At 36.2% G+C, this 21,016-nt stretch overlaps 3 protein-coding genes across 6 annotated transcripts in view; 1 reads left to right on the forward strand and 2 right to left on the reverse strand.

Moving 5' to 3' along the window:
- Nucleotides 1-1,135: 1,135 nt before the first annotated feature.
- On the forward strand, nt 1,136-9,534 carry LOC106869397 (adrenodoxin-like protein 1, mitochondrial). Its single transcript, XM_052971357.2, has 6 exons — nt 1,136-1,338; nt 5,025-5,079; nt 6,783-6,889; nt 7,420-7,507; nt 8,133-8,185; nt 9,290-9,534. The coding sequence occupies exons 1-6, from the start codon at nt 1,185-1,187 to the stop codon at nt 9,391-9,393; spliced, it is 561 nt and encodes a 186-aa protein (XP_052827317.1). The 5' UTR covers nt 1,136-1,184; the 3' UTR covers nt 9,394-9,534.
- A 296-nt stretch (nt 9,535-9,830) lies between these two features.
- Nucleotides 9,831-15,026, reverse strand: LOC128248933 (uncharacterized). The gene is made up of 2 exons (XM_052971356.2): nt 14,913-15,026; nt 9,831-12,066 (listed from the first exon to the last, which is right to left on the reverse strand). Exon 2 carries the CDS (start codon nt 11,718-11,720, stop codon nt 10,446-10,448), a length of 1,275 nt encoding a protein of 424 aa, XP_052827316.1. The 5' UTR covers nt 11,721-12,066; nt 14,913-15,026; the 3' UTR covers nt 9,831-10,445.
- A 2,513-nt stretch (nt 15,027-17,539) lies between these two features.
- Nucleotides 17,540-21,016, reverse strand: part of LOC106869421 (ubiquitin-conjugating enzyme E2 U) — an 8,382-nt gene continuing 4,905 nt past the window's right edge. For 2 of the 4 annotated variants that reach the window (XM_014915153.3, XM_014915152.3), the window contains exons 4-7: nt 20,926-21,016; nt 20,019-20,107; nt 19,300-19,426; nt 17,540-17,728 (exon numbers count right to left, since the gene is read on the reverse strand). The exon at nt 20,926-21,016 is cut by the window's right edge and continues 2 nt beyond it. In XM_014915153.3, coding sequence (XP_014770639.1) covers nt 17,556-17,728; nt 19,300-19,426; nt 20,019-20,107; nt 20,926-21,016 — 480 coding nt within the window. In that variant the 3' untranslated portion in view covers nt 17,540-17,555. Of the gene's footprint in view, nt 17,729-17,802; nt 17,997-19,299; nt 19,427-20,018; nt 20,108-20,925 lie in introns of those variants that run through there. The other 2 variants (XM_089358996.1, XM_052971358.2) reach the window with 2 other exon arrangements.

Below are 21,016 nucleotides of genomic sequence, written 5' to 3' on the forward strand. Positions count from 1 at the left end.
TGAGTATTTTAACTCTTATTTCTAGCAAGCTGGTACTCTAAATTCCATTTCATATGTATTTTTATATTTTCGACGGTGATCTTTTCAAAGTATGTAAATGCTTTTGCAAATAAACATACACATCATTTCAGAAGCTCCAGGAAACTTTGAAGTTATGCACATGCACTCAGCTCTGACTGCACTGCATCTTATATCAGAAACAGCTGTAAGCTAATGAAGTTGATTATGTAATTCTTGTTTCTTTGTCGTTTATTTAATTTATATATATATATAAGGAATGAACCTTGGAATTTTCATTCAATAAGACAATACAACATAACAGAATGCAAGCAACAACAGCAGTATGTCTGAACATATGCCCCATGTGCTGGGGTTCCTTTATGCATGCCCCTTATTTTGGCATACCTACACAAGTGTGTCCCCCCACCCCACCGATTTTGTTTCCTCACAACTTTCAGAAACAAAGATATCTTTTAATTAAATTTTCTACAAATACGCTTCAAAGAACGAAGATTCCGATAATATCAGAATTTGTAATGAAAAACTTTTTCCGAGGATGAGGTAGAGTTTCGGAAAATTCACACGAATCAGCTTTGTTTCCTCATAACTTTCAGAAAAATGGGTAATTTTTAATGAGATTTTCTACAGATACTTTTCTGAGTGTTTAGATTACGATCGTATCTGAATTTAATATGAAGGAAAAAAATCTGGCAGGCTGGAACACATACTGACACATCAAATATATCTACAAAATGAAATTTGAAATTTAGTTAAAAAAAAAACCCCAAAAAACTGTGATGTGTATCAGTATGTATGTGTACGAGTCCACCAATTTTTTTCATATTCAGTTCCAATATTCCAGTATAATCGTAATCTACAGGCTTTGGTAGGCATTTGTAGAAGATTTCATTAAAAAATACCCACTTATCTTAAAGATATAAGCAATCAAAGGTGACTCATGTGAATTTTCCGAAACTCCTCACTCCACCCACGGAAACAAAAATGACTCCAAATTCCGATGTAATTGGAATTTACACCATCTGAAGAATATTTGCAGAAAATTTTATTTTAAAATATTCATTTTTACCTATACACCTGTATAGGTAAATCAGGACCATAGGCGATAGTGATGGAACAGAATAAGGGAAGTAACTCTAAATCGTTGCACCAAGTTGCGTAGAAAAATGTTGAAGATGGCGCAGAGTCTACGAAGTTATTCTCGAGTTTTGTGGTCGAAGTTAGCATACAAACATGTGCTTGGAGCTGCTAATTCATTAACCACACGATCAAATAGAACTATGTTACATTCATCTACTAGACATTTCGTCGCACCGTCAGGTTTAGTATTAAATTTCATTTGCCTTTCGATGTAAAATACATCGATTTCTTAGAAACGTGTTTTTACATGTTACTTGTTTCGTTTTTGTTTATTATTTGTTCGTGTTAATCGTGTAAATTATTTCTCTTATATCTCACACAATTTCTCTTCGACCTGTTCCCTCTTCTATCTCTCCAGCAGTTGTTCCAATGCATGCATCTAAAATTAAGGACAATTTCCAGTTAATTAGGACGAAAATAAAACCCTCAAGCATGATCATTTTTATCTAATTATGTAACATCAATTTTTTAAAACACGAGTACAAAACCTCACATTTATTATTCAGTGGGGGACAAGGGACAAATGTGTCCCTTACACTTTTTCCAAGAACATTTCAAGTGATAAGAGTTAATTCGTTGCCCGGTTTAACACCTCCACCTGGTCCTCATTCTGTTTCAAAGTATTCAAGCCAGGCCTCTAATTTGAGGGTAACTCCCTCTATCCTAAGAGTCATGGGCACTGTCCTTGATTCCTTGACCAAGCAGTAATACATACATACATACATACATACATACATATATATATATATATATATATATATATATATATAATATGCACACACACACGCGCGCATGCAACAGAGATGAAGTTGTTTCCAAGAGAGTTTAAGTGGTGTTGCCGAACATGTTTGTTTACATTTTTTAATTTTAAAATCAAAATAAAATCTCAAAGAAAGGAGTAAAAAATAAGCTGTGTTTGATACAGATTTAAGATATGGATAAGGATATAAATTTTTACTACAGATATTTAAATTTAAATCTAGGTAGTACGAGTCCGTTACCTTTCAACGTATAACTTGCAATTGTTATGTGCGTGTATATATATATATATATATATATATATATATATATATATATATCTGTATGTATATTCTAAAATAGAGATATTATATATTATAATTTCTAAATCTCTCTAAAGGAGAGATACAACATCAGTACTGAGTATTAATATTTATTGCCAAACTATCGTGGGACGAATGCTTCTGTTGATTAGTTTGGCAATAAATATTAATATATATACATTCTTTTATTCTTTTACTTGTTTCAGTCATTTGACTGCGGCCATGCTGGAGCACCGCCTTTAGTCGAACAAATCGACCCCGGGACTTATTCTTTGTAAGCTTAGTACTTATTTTATCGGCACCTTTTGCCGAACCGCTAAGTTACGAGGGACGTAAACACACCAACATCGGTTGTCAAGCGATGGTGTGGTGGGACAAACACAAATACACACACACATATGCGACGGGTTTCTTTCAGTTTCCATCTTCACAGTAAAGAAACTAGTCGCAAGGCTGCGTCAATAAAGTATCCGATATGTGATCTTCCAGCGTACGACTGAAACGTGGTTTATCTTCGAAGAGAGGACCTTTTCACGTCTTTCTAAATTAAGCAATATTTTAAAGGTCTTTTCGTTGCTTCTTAGGTTATATTAATGGCAAAACTTTGGTATAAGTTAAGATGCATAAACATTCTTTTACAGAATTCGGTCATAATTTAGGTTTTTTTTAAAGAAAAAAATGTGTTATTGCATACGAAGCATTTAGTGTGTGTGTGTGTGTGTATACACACACATATAAGCCCGGCTCAAGGTACCGGAAACCCAGTGCCAAAGAGGGTGTGAGAAAGACAAGGAATTTTCCACGACCGTCACCTTGTACACGCCGAAGTTCAGCTCTCCCGGGGCGCCTGCAACCCTAGGGCCCGCCCTGAATGTACACACACACACACATATATATATATATATATATATATATATATATATATATATATATATATATATATATATAAAATAGAGGAGTAAATGAACGTTGGTTGGTGCATACGCATGTGTGTGTATTTTTGCCGAAACCTCAATTAAAATCTACCCTCTCTGTGACCTCTAATGTTATGTAAACAGAACAAAACAGTTTGGCTAATTCTGATAACACCGTTTAAGAGAAATTATATAAAAATGAACTGCTTAGCTTTTACCCATTTCAACTTCTTTTTCTCGATTGTGTACCCTAACATTATATATATATATACACACACATGCATACATACTGCCCTAGTGATTTGGGTGTTGCACTCACGATCGCTAGATCGTGATTTCAATTCCTAGACCGGGTGGTGTATTGTGTTCCTGAGCAAAACACTTCACCTCACGTTGCTCTTATACTTCGACACCTGATGCGTGGTACACTGTTCACCTGTTCAGATAGCGTCGATTTGATGGTGAGAGCTAACGTGCGGCACGAACGTTCGATCACAAAACAAATCCTTTGTGCAGGTCGTTCGGCGAAAGCTGAATGCTCATACGTCTTCGACGGAGGGTCCATCATCATCATCACACACACATATATATATAGAGAAAACAAAGAATATTGGAAAAATAGGTATTCTTTTGTTACAAATGAAAGAATACCGAAAAATAGAAGTTGAAAATGCACTGAGAATAGTTAAAATATTTTTTATTATTATATTTAAAGATTTAATCAGTTTAACAGTTTTCACTAATTTTCAAAAATTTCAAATAGAAACACGTGGCTTAATGTTGCTGCTGTTTTGCTTCTGACTAGTGTTTGAAGTAGAGTGGACAGGAGTCGTTTGTATGGCTAAAGTTTAGGTTGTTAGGCTTACACGGTTGACTGAACAAGTTGAGTGATAGTACAATGTTCAGTCAACCGTGTAAGCCTTAGCTTACGACACTAAACATTGTCACTTGATACTAACACACTGACATAGTGGGGAACCTACGAAAATTTCTAAGACCAGTCATGTGACTATTCTCTACCAATCAAACCCTGTTCAAAACATATACTAGTTTGAGCCATGAACTCCCTTTAAAAATAGGACAAGCTTCAAACATTAGTCAGAAGTAAGACAACTGCAACATAAGCCACGTCTTTCTATTTGAACCTTTTTGAAAATCAGTGTTAACTGTTAAACTGATTAAATTTTTAAATAAAAAAATATTTTAACTATTCTCAGTGCATTTTCAACTTCTATTTTTGCTACATATATATATAACAAAACAAGAACCTGAAAAATTTATTGGTATCATTTATTCACCATTACACATGTTTCATTTGCTAATAGGAATTACAAAGATTTACATGTTAGATGGACATGTAAAGAGTTTCCTATCAGAAATTTTTCAGATGGAGTAATTAAATAATACTGTTTGATTTAGAAGACAGAGACCTGGTAGTGGTGTTGTTGTTGAGACCCAGAAAACACTATTGGTAACAGCTAATGACCCCAGCTCACAACATCTCGACTGCTGTGTATCTAGGTACAATTTACATGATGGGTTTCAATACAGTTTCCATCTATTGAGTTACACTTCCAAGCTATAGATTGACCTAAAGCTATAGAAAATGACATTTGCCTTTAGATGCCATGCAGTCGAATTGAACCTGAGATCTTGTGGTTACAAAGTGAACTTCTTTACCATTTAACCATACTGTGGCTGTACTGTAGATACACTGTCTCTTTATAAAAGGCTACATGGTCACAACTTGACCGTCTTTGGTCATAGCTCTTCCCGGTTAGGACTGACTTGGTGTTAATCAACAACTTCTTTAACAACATTTAATTATCTCATTTTTTTTTTATATCCATTTGTGACTAACATGGTGATATTTTAGTGTTTTCTGTTTCAGCTCAGTTGTTATCTGGGGAATATGAAATGACCAATCCGATATGTGAGGAAGAAGTGTAAGTCATTTTTTCACAGTCCAGTCACTCAACTTGCTATTATAGTTGTTTAACCCTTTAATGTTCAGGGTTTTTTTTTTTTTTTTGTCAAATGTATTGCTTATTTATTCACATGGCCATAACCACTTGAGCTTAATGGCTGACAACACGTGCGTCTCTGATCGTGAGCAGGAGTAGTAGGAGCCATGTGTTGAGAGAGATTCTTTGGGGTTTGAATAAAATGTAACAAAAGTAAAGTTTGAAGGAAATATTAACCATTTTTCATGTTTTCTAAAGGTAAGCAAATAGGAAAACAGCTGCTACCCAAATCGTGTTACACAGTGTAATTCCTTTGTTGAATAACTGTCTTTTCATACAAATCTTACCTGAAACCAGTTTTTCATAATGTTTAAACATTTACCTAGATAAACACTGTAGAATGAATGCAGGTATGCACACCCACATTTTACATCAAATCCATCTCCTCCTCTCCAGCATACACCCTCAGCCAGTAAAAAACATTTACCTGATTAGTAAGTCTTCACTCTTCAACCTTAGGCTCATTACTAAGCTGTGTACCATCTCTATATCTTCCACATCATCATCATCGTTTAACATCTGCCTTCCATGCTGGCATAGGTTGGACTGAGGACTGCAAGCCAGAAGGCTGCACCAGGCTCCCACTATTTAAATTTTTTCCATGGCTTAAATTAAAAGAAGGAATGGCAGTTTTCTTGGGGTTTTTTTCAGGGTCTTTGAGAATAGTGACAGAAAATAAAAAGGAAGTCATCACAGGTAACTTGGCTTGAATTCTTACAACCAAGTAGTGGATTCCTCAAATTGTACCCAAGGATCAAGCGATCACTCAAAAACAGGAATGTTCTCACTGAAAAACCTCCACACCGATTCTGTCTGTCAAATTTCACTCACAAGACTTTGATTTACTCCCACTGCATGGCATCTTTTGATCGTGCAGCAAAATTGAATCCAAGACTATGATAGTTGTGAAGCAAACTTCTTAAACACACAAACAGGTCTTACACCCTACAATCATGTTTACTCCTCTACTCTTGGAGTGGTTGGTATTAGGAAGGGCATCCAGCCATGCCAAATCAGACTGGAGTCTGGTGCAGGCTTCCAGCTTACCAGCCCTGGTCAAACTGTCCAACCCATGCCAACAGACACTGGTCAATAGTGGTGTTGTTGGTTGCAGGTTTCAAACTGGCCAACCACCAGATCAATGTATTTCTAAGTGCAAAAGTAACAAGGGAGTGCCTGTAACTCATTGAAGAACAAATGTCTTTAAAAATTTCATTTGCGAAATAGCTGTTTTTCAATGTTCTTGATGTTTTCTTGCCTTGATGATATATATTAGCAAAAAATGTACCACCCTCACAACACACACACTTCAATTTTATGACCATTTTCCTATTTTTGAACAGGTCAGGCTGGTCCTCTCCAGCATAGTGCTTTGCTCTGAGCTGCAGTTCTTTGTTATCACCTTCATGAGATCAGTCTCTTCCACTTTGTCCCATGTCTTTCAGTCTTCATCCACTTGAAGCACTTAACACTTCTACATACAACTGGTTTATTCCATACACATAACATGTCCATACCAGCATTATCTTCTCTCTTGACTATCCTGTCTGATTTCTTTTATATCCAATTTTCTTCTGTTAATTTGCTTCCTGCAAACCTCTCACCTCGTTATTTTACCCTTTCAGTGTCAACGTTGTGTTTATTGATAAAGATGGTGAAAAACATCATATAAGAGGGAAAATTGGTGATAATATTCTATATCTTGCTCACAGATATAACATTCCCCTTGAAGGTATGGTAATATTTATATATCATGTTTTTATATATCTGTCAAGGTGCAATTATCTTAGTTTCCGTATATCACAACATCAAATTAAATCCCTTTCCAAGTTAGTGCTGCTAAGTAATTCTTTTAATACAAGTAAAAAGATATATTTTTCAACACATAAGTACTGGTAGAACAGCATATATAGGATAAAATCCTTACAGAGCAGAAAAATTTGTCAGCAACCAGCCATGAGACTCAAACTCATCCCTTCAATTTCCAGTCAAAATTCTTTACTCTTTAAGCTAAACTATTTTACTGACAAATTCTTCTGCAATTTAGAATTTATAAACTCATCTAGAAACGCTAGATCGAATAGAAATTACGTCAGATGTAAACAAACATAAGTTTGTTTTTAAAGTGCTGAAATGTATTGTAGTAGAAGTAGAAAGATATATTTTTTTCAGCATGTAAATACTGATAGAAAAGCATGTATAGGATAAAATCCTTACAGGGTACAAAAATGTTTTAATTCTGAATTCTCTCTTTAATTGTAGGTGCCTGTGAAGCATCGTTGGCATGTTCAACTTGTCATGTGTATGTGAATGAAGACTATCTTGACAAACTAGAAGAACCGAAAGAAGAGTAAGCGACCCTTTCATCACTTATCCCCGTCTTTCTTCTATTCCTGGCTGTGATACTCTCACTCTGTGCTTAGAATTCCCTTTCAGAGCAATTCAAAATTTTTCAGTTACTTAGTAAAATAATTATCATAGTCATTAAATTATATATTTGTTACTTTAAAAGAAAAATTAATTAGAAAATGATGAGCAGTGGGAGTGGCTGCCATGATCTTTATCTTTTACTTGTTTCAGTCTGGCCATGCTGGGGCATCGTATTGAAGGGAGTTTTAATCGAACAAATCAACCCCAGGACTTACACTCACAAGGCCATCTAGAGAGTCATTTGTAGTAGTGACGGTAAAGATCTGCAGTATTTGTTCCACCTTTATATATATATCTTAGATTCTAATCTGCTGAGATCAACTCTTGGATTGATAAAATAGAGTACCAGTGAAGTATTAGAGTCAATTTAATTGGTTAACCTCCTCCCTTAAATTTTTGGCCTTGTGCCTGTGTTAGAAACATTTTGTTCAATTGGTTCTCTCATCAAGTTATCAGCAACAACTCATCTCAGACATTTAAATATTTGAACAACGAAAGAAGAGTTTTACATTGTAGATTCTTGATTTCTAATTTTCTTTCTTCAGAGAAGACGACATGTTAGATATGGCACCGTTTTTGAAAGAAAATTCCAGACTTGGTAAGACATTTATTATATGGTAAATTCATTAAATTGTCAGACAATATTTAGTTATTGCTCTTTATATTCGGAGTTCAACTCCTGCTGAGGTCGACTTTAGCTTTCATCCCTTTGTGGCAAATAAAATAAAGCACAAGACAAATACTGGAGCTGATGTTGTCAACTATACCCTGCACCAAACTGGGTGACCCTATGTTAGAAATAATTGTGATAAGGAAGATGATGAATCAGTGGAGTTGGTGACCAAATAGCAGAAATAGAAGCATGTGAGTCTTGTCTATGTCATTGTTCTGCTATGATCTACACATGTAACACTTGACCCTTTAGCATTTAAACCAACCATATCTGTCCCAAATATCCTACCTGTTTGTATGTAAACCCTACAATGTCATTCTAAAAGTAAACAATCACATCATTAAAATCTTGAAGCTATGAGATAATGCATAATTACTTGAAAACAATGTGAATAAACAAGCGTCACCTTTCAGAGTTACCTGAATGTTAATGGGTTGATCTATGGGATGAAATTGAAGGAATAATGTTATACACAGCATATATATTATTCATAAAACAAATGATTAAAGGAACCAAATGAAAGATGTAATGTATTACAGAAAATCAACCAATACATATATATATATATATATATATATATATATCATGGATGTTGTGCCTCATGGAGGAGATCACAGTTGACTGATATATCTTGAGATATGAGGTTCTTGAGAAGATCCACCCACCTCAGCAAGACATGATGTCTCTTTTGTTTAAGAAGGAACACAGGATAGTCCAGTTGAATATTTGAATTTCTACATTTCTGTGCATTTTTCATTATTCTGGTCTTATTTTGAACCTGAAGAAGACAGATGTATTTTTGAAATATTGTCGAGTTCAATAAACAAAATCAATCTGTTTCTTTATTTCATATTGCACTCTTTATATTCTGAGATCAACTATGTCTTTCATTCATCATTTTGGGGTTCATAAAATAAGGTGCCCGTTGAGCACTGGGGTTGATCTAATTGATTAGTCCTTTCCTTCCAACCTTTCAGGCCTTGTGCCTATAATAGAAAGTATTATTATTACCACCTTTTCTTCTTTCAGGTTGTCAAATTATTTTGACTAAAGAAATGGAAGGCCTTGAACTTACTCTACCTCCAGCTACACGAAACTTCTACGTTGATGGCCATGAACCTACGCCCCATTGATAATAACTATATTGATGGTTTATAACAAATGAAAAACTTAATTTTTTTTACACAATTGTAACGACAGATTTGTTTATTTATTTATAAATATTTGTAAATACAGTTTTTTGTTTATTTAAAAAAAAAATATATTGAACTGAATGTTTTTATTTCTTTGTTGCCTTTGCCACATTTCTATCAATAACACTTTGACTACTGTTGCCATGACCATTATTTTCTCCATCAGGCATAGGCATGACTGTGAGGTCCAAAAGTTTGGTTCCTAACCCCATGCATTCTGGTTCAGTTCCATTGCACAGCGCTTTGGGTAAATGACTTCTGCTGTAACCCTGGGCTGACCTAAGCTTTGTGAGTAGATTTGGTAGAACGGAAACTAAAAGCTCAATGAATATACACACACACGAGTTGGCAAACAAAGAAAAGTAGCACTCAACACATAGCTGGAGTTCTATTTATTAACTTGAAAATTCCATCCTACCTGTGCAAGCATGGAAAAGTGAACCTTAAGATGACGATGATGATGGTGATTATCTATACTTAGTAACAGGTTAACTTAGCCTCTTGTGTTGCTTAAAGTTTCATGGTCATGTTTTTTTCATCTCATTATAAACTTTAAGTAACATGAGGAGCTAAATCAACCTGTTATATATCATCTTCATCATCACCGACAGTCAAATGGGATCATATCAGGAAAATAGGGAGATTGATCAACCAGTTCAAAGTCACAATCACATACAGCAATCATTGAATCCAAGGACTCATGTGTAGGAGCATTTTCCAGATGAAATGAAACCCCTTTTGTCAGTTTTCCTGGGCATTTGGTCTTGATAGCCTTTTGTAATTGCCTTAGCAAATTGACATAACACTCTCTATTAATGGTGTGGCCCTTTTCCCCACAGAATAGCTTTTGACATTAATATGGTTGCTCTTCTGTATGAATGCACATGTGTAGTGAATTGACTTCTTTTAGAAAATAACTGACAAACATCACATTGTTGTGGTTTCTCCTTTCAGAATGCATTTGATGTCCAAAGAATGTTTTAGCAGAGACATTAGTGAGAAGATTTCTGTCTTGTACGAATGCATTTGTGTTTATTTAACTGGCTTGACTGAGCAAATGATCTACTGCAGATATTACAGTGAAATGGCTTCTCTCCTGTATGAATACGTATGTGTTTAATTAGGTGTTGATTTAGTGAGAATGATTTGCCACAGATATCACAGTGATACGGCTTCTCTCCAGTATGAATGCGTTTGTGTTTAGTTAAACCACTACTCCCTGATAATGTTTTACCACAGATATCACACTGATACGGCTTTTCTCCTGTATGAATGTATCTGTGTTCAGTTAAATGATCATTTCGAGCGAATGACTCACTACAAATGTCACAGTGATACGGCTTCTCTCCTGTATGAATGCGTTTGTGTATAGTTAAGCTGCTTGATACCGTAAATGATTTACCACAGATATCACAGTGATATGGTTTCTCTCCTGTATGAGTCCGTTTATGTTCACTTAACTGATCACTCCGAGAGACTGATTTACCACAGATATCACACTGATATGGGTATACTCCTGTATGAATACGTTTATGTATAGTTACTTGACCAACTTGAGAGAATGATCTGCCACAGATATCACAGTGATATGGCTTCAGTCCTGTATGAATATACTTGTGGGAAGTTAAGGTACTTCCATGAGAGAATGATTTGCCACAAATATCACAGTGATATGGCTTCTCTCCTGTATGAATACGTTTATGAATATTTAAGACACCTTTTTCAGAGAATGTTTTACCACAGATATCACAGTGATATGGTTTTTCTCCTGTATGAATGCGTTTGTGTATAGCTAAACGAATACTTTGTGAGAATGATAAACCACAGATATCACAGTGATATGGTTTTTCTCCTGTATGAATACGTTTGTGAATAGTTAAGGTGCTTCCACAAGAGAATGATTTACCACAGACGTCACAGTGATATGGTTTCTCTCCTGTATGAACACGTTTGTGTTTGGTCAAGCTATCACTTCGAGAGAATGACTTACCACAGGTATCACAGTTGTGTGGTTTCCCAACTTTATGAGTACGTTTGTGTCGAGTTAAATAATTCATTTGAGAGTATGATTTGCTGCAAATGTCACAACGATATATTCTTTCTCCTACATGAATACATTTGTGAGTGGTGGGGTTACCTCTTTCAGAGAACGGTATTTTGCATATATCACAGTGGTAAGATGTTATTCCTATCTCTTTCAGCTTATCAGGAATATTTTTAGACTCTGTTTTAAGTTCAATTTGGTTCTCACACAATTCATTTTCCATAATTCTTCTGCTCTTATCACAATATTTAGAAGTTTTGGTTTTTTTATATTTTATTTCCAACAAATCATTCTTCTGCTATGATTCCATCTGGAATGCAGCAAATTCTTTTGTTTGGCAAAATATAATTAGAATGCAAAATCATCTTGCACATATTCCACACAGTGGAGTAGAGAAATTTTGCTATTAATCTCAATCCAAGAGAAATATTTCACAATAATTCTACCATAGATTTATATAAATATGTTTATATTTGTTTTGTATAACATTTTCATTTGGTCTTTAACAAATGAGAATAAAGGATGCAGTTGAAGCAAAGAATTCTTTCATCTGAATGTCATTCAACAGTCTGAAATAGAGAAACATTATAAAATACAGAAAATACTTAGAAAAGTGGAAATTTTACATCTCTAAACTGATAAGATACCTTCACCAAACAACTGATTTATAACTAACTAAAAAATTACATCACACTTTTTTTTAGTTCCGTTTTCTATGCAGGCACAAGGGACTGGCAAGCCAGGAGGCTGCACCAGGCTCCAATCTGATCTGGCAATGTTTCTACAGTTGGATGCCCTTCCTAACACCAACCACTCTGAGAGTGTAGTGGGTGCTTCTTACATGCCACTGGCATGGGAGCTAGTCAAGCAGCACTAGCATCGGCCATGTTTGGATGATGCTTTTTACATGCTACCGGCACAGGAGCCAGTCGGGGCAGGGGAGCTGGAATTGACTGCCATCCGGAGTGGGGGTGGGGGCATCGACCAACCAACTTTGTGTAATGTCAACACATTTGTTGAATACAAGATATACTTTCAGATCATGTTAATATCATTATATGTTAAACTCTAAAATATTGGATGATAACATTCTTTACTGTTGTTTAACTCCTTGTCAACTCTGACAGAAAAGACTTATAATAAAAGAAGCCTTCCTGCCATGACCATCTTGTCTATCTCTGAGATATGGAATATCTAGACGTTAAGGTGTAATTCAAAGTAGATTTAGCTGCTATTTCTTACAAGTCCAGTGACCATGTAGAAACTCCATCATTGGCTCATTCTTGTTTAGACCTAGGCTAGTCTCAGCTGAATAACCTTATGACCAAATGTCGGTTGTTTTCAAGGATGCTACAAATTTCTAAGAGATTAATCTAAAAGAACATTATATTGATGAATGACGAAAAAATGATTGAATGAATGAAGTAAAATATTAAAAAAAGTACATTATATAAATCTCCTTCAGTGAATGACAACTGAATTTGTAAAAAATGACTCGATTTCTATCCTTCATTACCTCATAATTGTTGCAGCTCATTCACAATAATTTTATTGTAGGTGTATTTTATGAATATACATCAGATGTATAATTGATCAACTTTGATTAAGTGATTAGACATACGACATATGAAAGTGGAGGAGTCAATAAAATATGGTCTGTCGTAGCAAAAAATTACTGCAATATGTATCCAAATGTGTATATGTGAGCGTATACACACACACAGATAGATAGATAGATAGAGCTGCTGTAACAGGTAAAAGACATACTTAAAGTTTGTAAGAGAGCATTATGAAGTCATAAGAAGGGAAACTAGACATCAGGTATAATTAGCTGCAGATTCTGCAACATGAGGATCTGAGACATCAGGTGTACAAGATTGCAACACTGTGTTAGAAAGAACTGAAATCACACAAGAGAAGTGCTATTATGAAATGTGAAGAATGAATAGAACAAAGAAGGGCGACCTCAGTGCAGGAAAACATGGCACAAATGATAGTTCAGCATCTCATGTTCACTCTACAGATGGACTAGCAACTGTGCAGACTACAGGTCCATCAGAGATAGTTGCTTTATCTGAGATGTTTGAAGTATCTGGCATGGTAATACATGATAGTCACACCCAGTGACAAGCATAGCAGTGTCACTGAAAACTGCTACGATTTGTAGGGTAGGTGTAAGGGGCCAGTTTGAACGTAAAACAGGTAGAACATTTGCACTGGATAAGGCCAGTTTAAATTTTGTTTGATAATGAAGATTCAGTTGTTCACTCAAGTGGAATACCTGCTCATTGAATTAGCATTGATGTGGTTGAATATTTCACAAGCCTTAATATAATTCTCAGGTACAATCAATATGACAAGGCTGTACTGGTCCATCCACCAGGCTTCCACACAGTTTCTGTCTAACAAAGTTCGCTCACAAAGGTAAAAGACACTCTGTACAGAGGAGGGTGTGTGATCAAGAAGTTTGCTTTTCAACTATTTGGTTTCTGGTTCGATCCTATTACACTGCACAGTGGGCATCTATTATAGCCTCAGACCGACCAAAGCCTTCTGAATGCTTTTCGTAAATGGAAACTAAAGGAAGCCCGTCGTATACACACACATATATGCATATGTGTGTGGTTGTGTTTCTTTGTCTTAACATCGCATGATAGTTAACAAACGACATCGTTATACATGTAATGCGGCAACAGGAGGGACATCCAGCTATAGAAATTCTTCTTCAACGAATGACGTCCGACACATACGAACACAGAAAAGTGGACGTTAAAACAATGAAGTGCAGAAGATAAACATGTCGTGAGATCCAATCCGCAGTCTAGTGATTATGAAGAGAACTGCTTTATCATTCGGCCATGCTGCGTCATAAAATGATTTCAAATTTTAGCAGAAGTATAGCAATTTTGAGGGGAGCTTAATCGAAGCCTTCGATCCCAATAATCGACAGATACTTTATTTTATCGACCCTGGAGGGAAAAATGGAAAAGTTGATCCCGACAGAATCTGAACTCAGAACGTAATGAATTCGGAATATCGCTATGCATAAAATACTTAACAGAGAAAATATCAAACTGTTTTCCTTCCTTTTACATACACAAGGATATATTTGTTTCACATATTCAAAATGAAATGAAATTTAATTTTGAAACGTGGGGTAATACTTGTATTTACATACGACAATATTTATACTCCACTGTCTAAACACTGAATGGAAATGTGATGAGGGGCAACAACTACAAAAGGGCCTCCACGCCTTGGTTAAATCTGTTGGTAAAGTTTTACCATCTGTTTGAGTTATTTCGTAAAGCGAGCTTGAGAATATAATATTGTCTGACGAGCAAGAACTAAATATTTTTACCTACAGATGCTGACAGACTTTTATTTATTTTAAAATATATGTTATAAAACTTACTTGTTCTAGCATAAAAGTGTTTAACGGTGAAACATGCTTCTATAAACATCAAATATTCGACTCTCAACACAAGATGGCAAAAGCGGAAACGGAAATAATGTAACTTCTCTAATAAATAAAACCACAAAACATGTCACGGGGGAGGGAGGGAGGACAAACGAAACAATAAAATAAATCTTGAAAAAAAAATCAATAAAATAATAAAATATACTACAATAATATATTTTGATTTAGATCACCATGGTTACCATCTGGTGATAATAACCTAGTTTTCAAAAGTATCGTTACAGGTTATTTTAGGCTTGTTATATGTCTATCAACTACTTTTGTTATAGTGATGGTGACAGGTGTAGTGGGGATCAGATAGAGGTAGGGACGATGGTGGTGGTGATTATATTCCATCAACGCCTTGATGGTTTTTAATAAGCAGTCCGGCTATAAGGGTGTTGTACAGACCTAGGTTAACCCTGACGGAACAGGTGCCGGTGACGGTGGTCATCATGGCTGTAGACATTAATGTTTGAAGATGTTGGTGGAGGTGATTGCGTTATCCCCTGTAGTCCTATTGCATGCAGATACTCGGACAAATGACGAGGCTGGACCCACTTGGTCCTCTTCGGGGAGGGGGGGGAACTGTTGTTACTCCTCGGCACTTAATGGTGGTGGCGTGGAACCCAACATGGGGTTGGAGACTTGTGAGGTTATTGATGTTGCTAATATTTCTGTTTGTATCAATTTTCTCCATATTGCAATACGCCTGTCTGGAGAATTGGTACCTACCGTCTGCACATTACAACACACTTTCATCACCTTTTTTTTTCAGATGCCAATATCAAGGTCACTATTCTGCATAAATTGGAATATATAATGTTCAGCTGACCTTTCATTTCATTTACATTGGATGGAAATTACATTATCACATTTTACAAAACATATTCCATTCAGTTTCTTCGTCTAATTATCCTCCTCCTCCTCATCATCATCTTTTGGCGTTCACCTTCCATGCTGGTATGGGTTGGTTGGTTTAACAGGATCATATGGGTCCAACATCTGCATCATGCTCCAATGTCTGCTTTGGTATGGTTTCTAAGACTGGATGCCCTTCCGAACACTAAGCATTTTACAGAACATACTAGGTGCTTTTTTTTTTGTGACCCCAGTACTACATGCATCTCACAAGAATTAGACCCCTTTCAACTGAGTGGGGCTACAGTAGAGGGAAGTAGCTTTATGCTAGGAGATGAGGGGTTAAAGTGTGAGAGAAGATGCCAAATCAGAAATGGTTTCTTTATAGTAAAGGAAGGAGTTACATGACTGCTGACATCATAGAAGGGTGGATGAGAGGTAATCAGGGTGGAGTTGGGAAGGGAGATAGAAAATTGTGATGAAGAGTTGTCAGGGTGAGCCCACAAGATGAAGTGAGTAGGGACAGAGGAACAGGAAGTGTGAGTGTATAAAGGTTGCAAGGGTGTATAGGGAGAGTGAGGGATGGTTGGAAATGGGTTGGGGTGAGGGTTTATAATGACTTATAAACAAGGATCTAGGGGTAATAAATATACATCAGAGGGAGGGAAGGTAGGGAAATGTAGGTGATGACTAGAGATTTGCCAATTTGTTATCATTCATCAATCAAGTTTCTCTGCCATTCAGTATCATTCTGTTTGTCCTTTACATAGCTGTCCCTAAATGTATTCCACTCCTTTATCCTTCTGACTTTGATGTTTTTAACACAACTTGGCTGCAAATTAGCAGAAACATTAGAGCTTAAGACAAAATCATTTGCAAGATTTGTTCTGGCCCTTTGCACCCTGATTTCATATCCTGTTGCAGGTAACTTTGCTTTTCATCATTTGAAGATCAATCGTATTAGCTACCAATCTAGAGCAGTGAATCATTAGCAGAATATAGCATGAGACAACACAGGTTGTAGTATTTGCTGTGGCTCTTTGTGTTCTGAATTCTTGGATGGTAGACTTAATCCATTGCCCCTGTTACTTGGTTGCCTTTAGTGAGGTTCACTTTGTTACAAGTAGTCGGAGCAGGACTCTCAGTTTGAGGATTACTTTCTCTCTTCTAGTCATTGGTTGTAGAGAACCAGGATACAAAAAAATTGGGGCTTGGACACTGCCTTTCTCCATTAACAAAGTAGTTAAAAAATAAACACTTTTATCAATAATTAAATTGCCTTAGTAGGAGAAACTAATGATAACTTCTAGTGAGTATCTGACATAGTCTTCATTCTCTTAATTATAGCCTTTGATCTCATGATATCAGCCTTTGTACCTAGTTGAAAAAAACCCAACAACTTAAGGTCTACTGGAAATTATCTTTTTTATGAACATTTCTGGAATTTAATGTTTATGAAGAAAAAAGTGGTGACCTGGCACAAGTGCTAGCATGCTGGTCAAAGTGTTTAATGGCACTTCATTTATCTTTACACTCTGAGTTCAAATTCAATCAAGGTTGACTTTGGCTTTCATCCTTTTGGGGTCAATAAAATAAGTATCAATTAAACACTGGGGTCAATATAATCAACTATTCCCTCCCCCAAAATTGTTGGCCTTGTGCCAAAATTTGAAACCAGTATTTATGGAAAAGACATAAATAAGAGCAAAACAGCAACAACAAAAATTCTACATGGTTTTACTTTTTATATGTAACTTTACATGTGGCAAGATTAGACCAATCTAAATGGTATTTTTCAAATGATATTTTAGCAGAGGTGTAATAAGATTTATTATTAACTTTCTCTTTTGATTTATCTAAGTAGTTTTCGCTTTTTATGGTGGGTACTTCTATTTTGTTGAAATGTTTACCTGGAAAACAAAACATAAAAAAAAAGCAAGTAAGAAAGAAAAGATAAAAAGAAGAAAACAAAGCTAATTCAATGTGAACGATATACAAAGCATTGTAATTTATTATTACCTACGCCTTACTGAAGGTGGAGGTATTGTTTCAGTTGCGTTTGTTTGTTTGTCTGTCCGTGGACAAGGTATCTCAAGAACCGCTGGATGGATTTGGATGAAACTTTCAGGGATGTTTGGCCTTGTAACTGGCATGAACTGATTAGATTTTCAGATTGATCTGGAACCAGACAAAGATTCTGGATTATTTTTCCTGTTTTTTTACTTAATGTTTGAGAGCAGTCAGGTTCATTTTTAGTATTCTCGTTTGTGAGAACAGTCGAGTTTATTTCAGATATTCTCATTTTAAAAATCATCTCTGGCTAATCGTTGAGAGGATGTTGGTGTTGCCTTGGCAGAGGTTTGCACTCTCTGAGTGCTCTTGTTTAAAATTTCATTAGATTTCACTCATCCCTCCCTTTCCAAATGCCAATGATAGTAGCTAAAGGCTATTTATTCAAACATAGACATGCATATGTACAAGCATAGGCACAGGACACATATGCATAAACATGAACTCATTTACATAGTCTTACAAGAATTTTTAGTTGAATGGATCAATCCCAGGACTTATTTTCTTTCTTCTCTTTTTTGGAAGCCTAGTACTTCATTTCTCAGTCTCTTTTGCCGAACAGCTTCGTTATGGGGATGTAAGCACACCAGTTGTTGAGCAGCAGTGGGCAACAAACACACACACAAACACACACCACACACACACTCAGAGATTTTCATGGAGGTAATGACAAGTGATTGAGACCTTTGTTGTTTTGCTGTGCTTGAGAAGACACATCAAGCCAAGTGAACTTGTAGTCGTGGCCAGCGCTAGTGACACATAAAAGGCACCCATGCCACTGACATGCAAAAAACACCTACTACACTCTAGGAGTGGTTGGTGTTAGGAAGAGCATCCAGCCATTGAAACCAAGCCAAATCAGAAACCAATGTCAGCATGGAAAACAGATGCTAAATGGTGATGATATGTGTTTTTGTGTGATGGGCTTCTTTCAGTTTCCATCAATCAAATCCACTCTAAAGGCTTTGGTTGGCCCAAGTCTATGGTAGAAGACACTTCCCCAAGGTGCCACACAGTGGAACTGAACCTGGAACCATGTGGTTGGGAAGCAAACTTCTTACCACATGTATATTTATTTATTCATAACCCATGCTGTGTAAGTACTGGAATAATAACTGACAGGCTGTACAGTTCACTTGAATGGGTCACGAGTCACGAAAATGACACCTTATGTCTCATATATGCATGGAACAACTGCACAAAAAAAAAAAGAAAAGAAAAAACAAAAAAAAACACTAGCTGATACTAGCTTAGGTCATGAAGAAATGAAGAAATGAAGAACACGGTCTTGTTAAATGGGTTTGAACTCACAACTCTCACATTAAAACTGATGATCTACCAATTGAACCGTGTTCTATCTTTAGTTTACTCCTTAAATGCAACAGAAATTATCAAGATTTTTGCTGCTCACCTTCAATTGTCTGACTATTCATCACGCAGTCAGTAGCAATTTGTTTGTAAGCATGGGGCAGGTATAAAAGCATCTGTTTCGCAGAAGAGTTTACGGCATTCTCCAAAACAGGGTTTGAAAGTAGGTTCTGCAATAACAAACAGCAAAGCATTGAATGAAAATTTTAAGTTAGATTCTCTGAAAAATTTGCTTGCCATTCAACCTGCAAATTCATAAACCATAACTGGGTCTTCTGGCTGTTTACCAAAATAGTCTCTCCCATTCTTTTCCCAATCACCTTAGTCACCACTCTTCAATCAAGGAAATTCAATAAACAACACTTCCACTGACAAACTCTTTGCATTTGCAATCTGTACTCAACAAAATTGGCTCATTTGTAGGTAGTTGTTGGAAGACATGTAGAGTGATGGAAAAGAGTTTGTCACTTTAGTGTAGTTAGGTTGGTGTTTCACCACACTGAATTCTCATCACTCATGGCTATTTTAAAACCCAAAATCATTCAAATAAGGACATTCATTCATGAGATTCTAGCTCCACTCTGTGTGGTATAAACTGACCTCATATCAAATCAAATGAAACCATTATGGCTTTGGGTTCAATCCCCATCTGAAACCAGCCATGGAAGCCACCAAATTAAAAAAAAAGGGTCGCATCTACTACACTTTCTTCTCTGACCAACTTATTTAAATAAAAGGAAAATATGAAATGAGACACATTACTTGAACATATAAAAGGATGTTTAAAACGTAGAGTCCCTTCTTTTCTATTAAACCAAAATCCAACTGAACCTTTCCATTTGCAGGATCAACTGAAATGAAACATTGGAATCAAGAATTAACAACAACAACAACAATCCTTTCTGCTATAAGCACAAGGCCTGAAATTCTGGGGGTGGGGTATAATTGATTATATCAACCCCAGTGCTCAACTGGTACTCGTTTCATCAACCCAAAAAGGATGAAAAGCAAAGCTGATCTCGATGGAATTTGAACTCAGAATGTAAAGAACAATGAAATATCACTAAGCATTTTTGCCTGGCATGCTAACGGTTCTGCCAACTCACTGCCTTAGCAATAATTTTGGCACAAGGCCAGCAATTGTGGGAGGGGAGATAAGTCAATTTCACCGACCCCCCAGTACTCAACTGGTACTTATTTTATCAACCCCCAAAGGGATGAAAGGCTAAGTCCATCTAGGCAGATTTTGAATTCAGAATGTAAAGACATACGAAATATCACTGAGCATTTTTCCTTAACGATTCTGCTGGCTTGCTACTTTATCAATAATAACGATAATGATAAATTAATTAATGAAGTGAAATTTGGTTGACAAAGAGAGAATGGAAGGCCACTGGGAGGACTGTTCCTGTTCTTGGATGGTAGGTTTAATCCATAGCTCAGTTTGATGTCACCTGGTCTGTGGGTGCCTTTAGCAGAGTCCATTCTGATGTAAACATTTGGATCAGATACCCAGTCTGATAATAACTGTCTCCTTCCCTCCCACCAGTTTCGAAAACACCAAAAAAGGGTCACTGGTGACTCCCTTCCCTTTTTGACCAAGTCATTAAGCCCCCCCCCCCCCCCCCCCGAAAAGATAGCCTTTAGAGCAAGTAACTTGATTACTTACCATTCGGGTGGAATGGTATGGTGCAGAATGAGATTTCAGGTTCCCTTATTGCTTTATTGGGTGAAAACTGAAGGAATAGAGTGAAAACACC

The sequence above is a fragment of the Octopus bimaculoides genome, chromosome 10 (genome assembly GCF_046866305.1).
Source record: "Octopus bimaculoides isolate indiv1 chromosome 10, ASM4686630v1, whole genome shotgun sequence".
Lineage (NCBI taxonomy): Eukaryota > Metazoa > Mollusca > Cephalopoda > Octopoda > Octopodidae > Octopus > Octopus bimaculoides.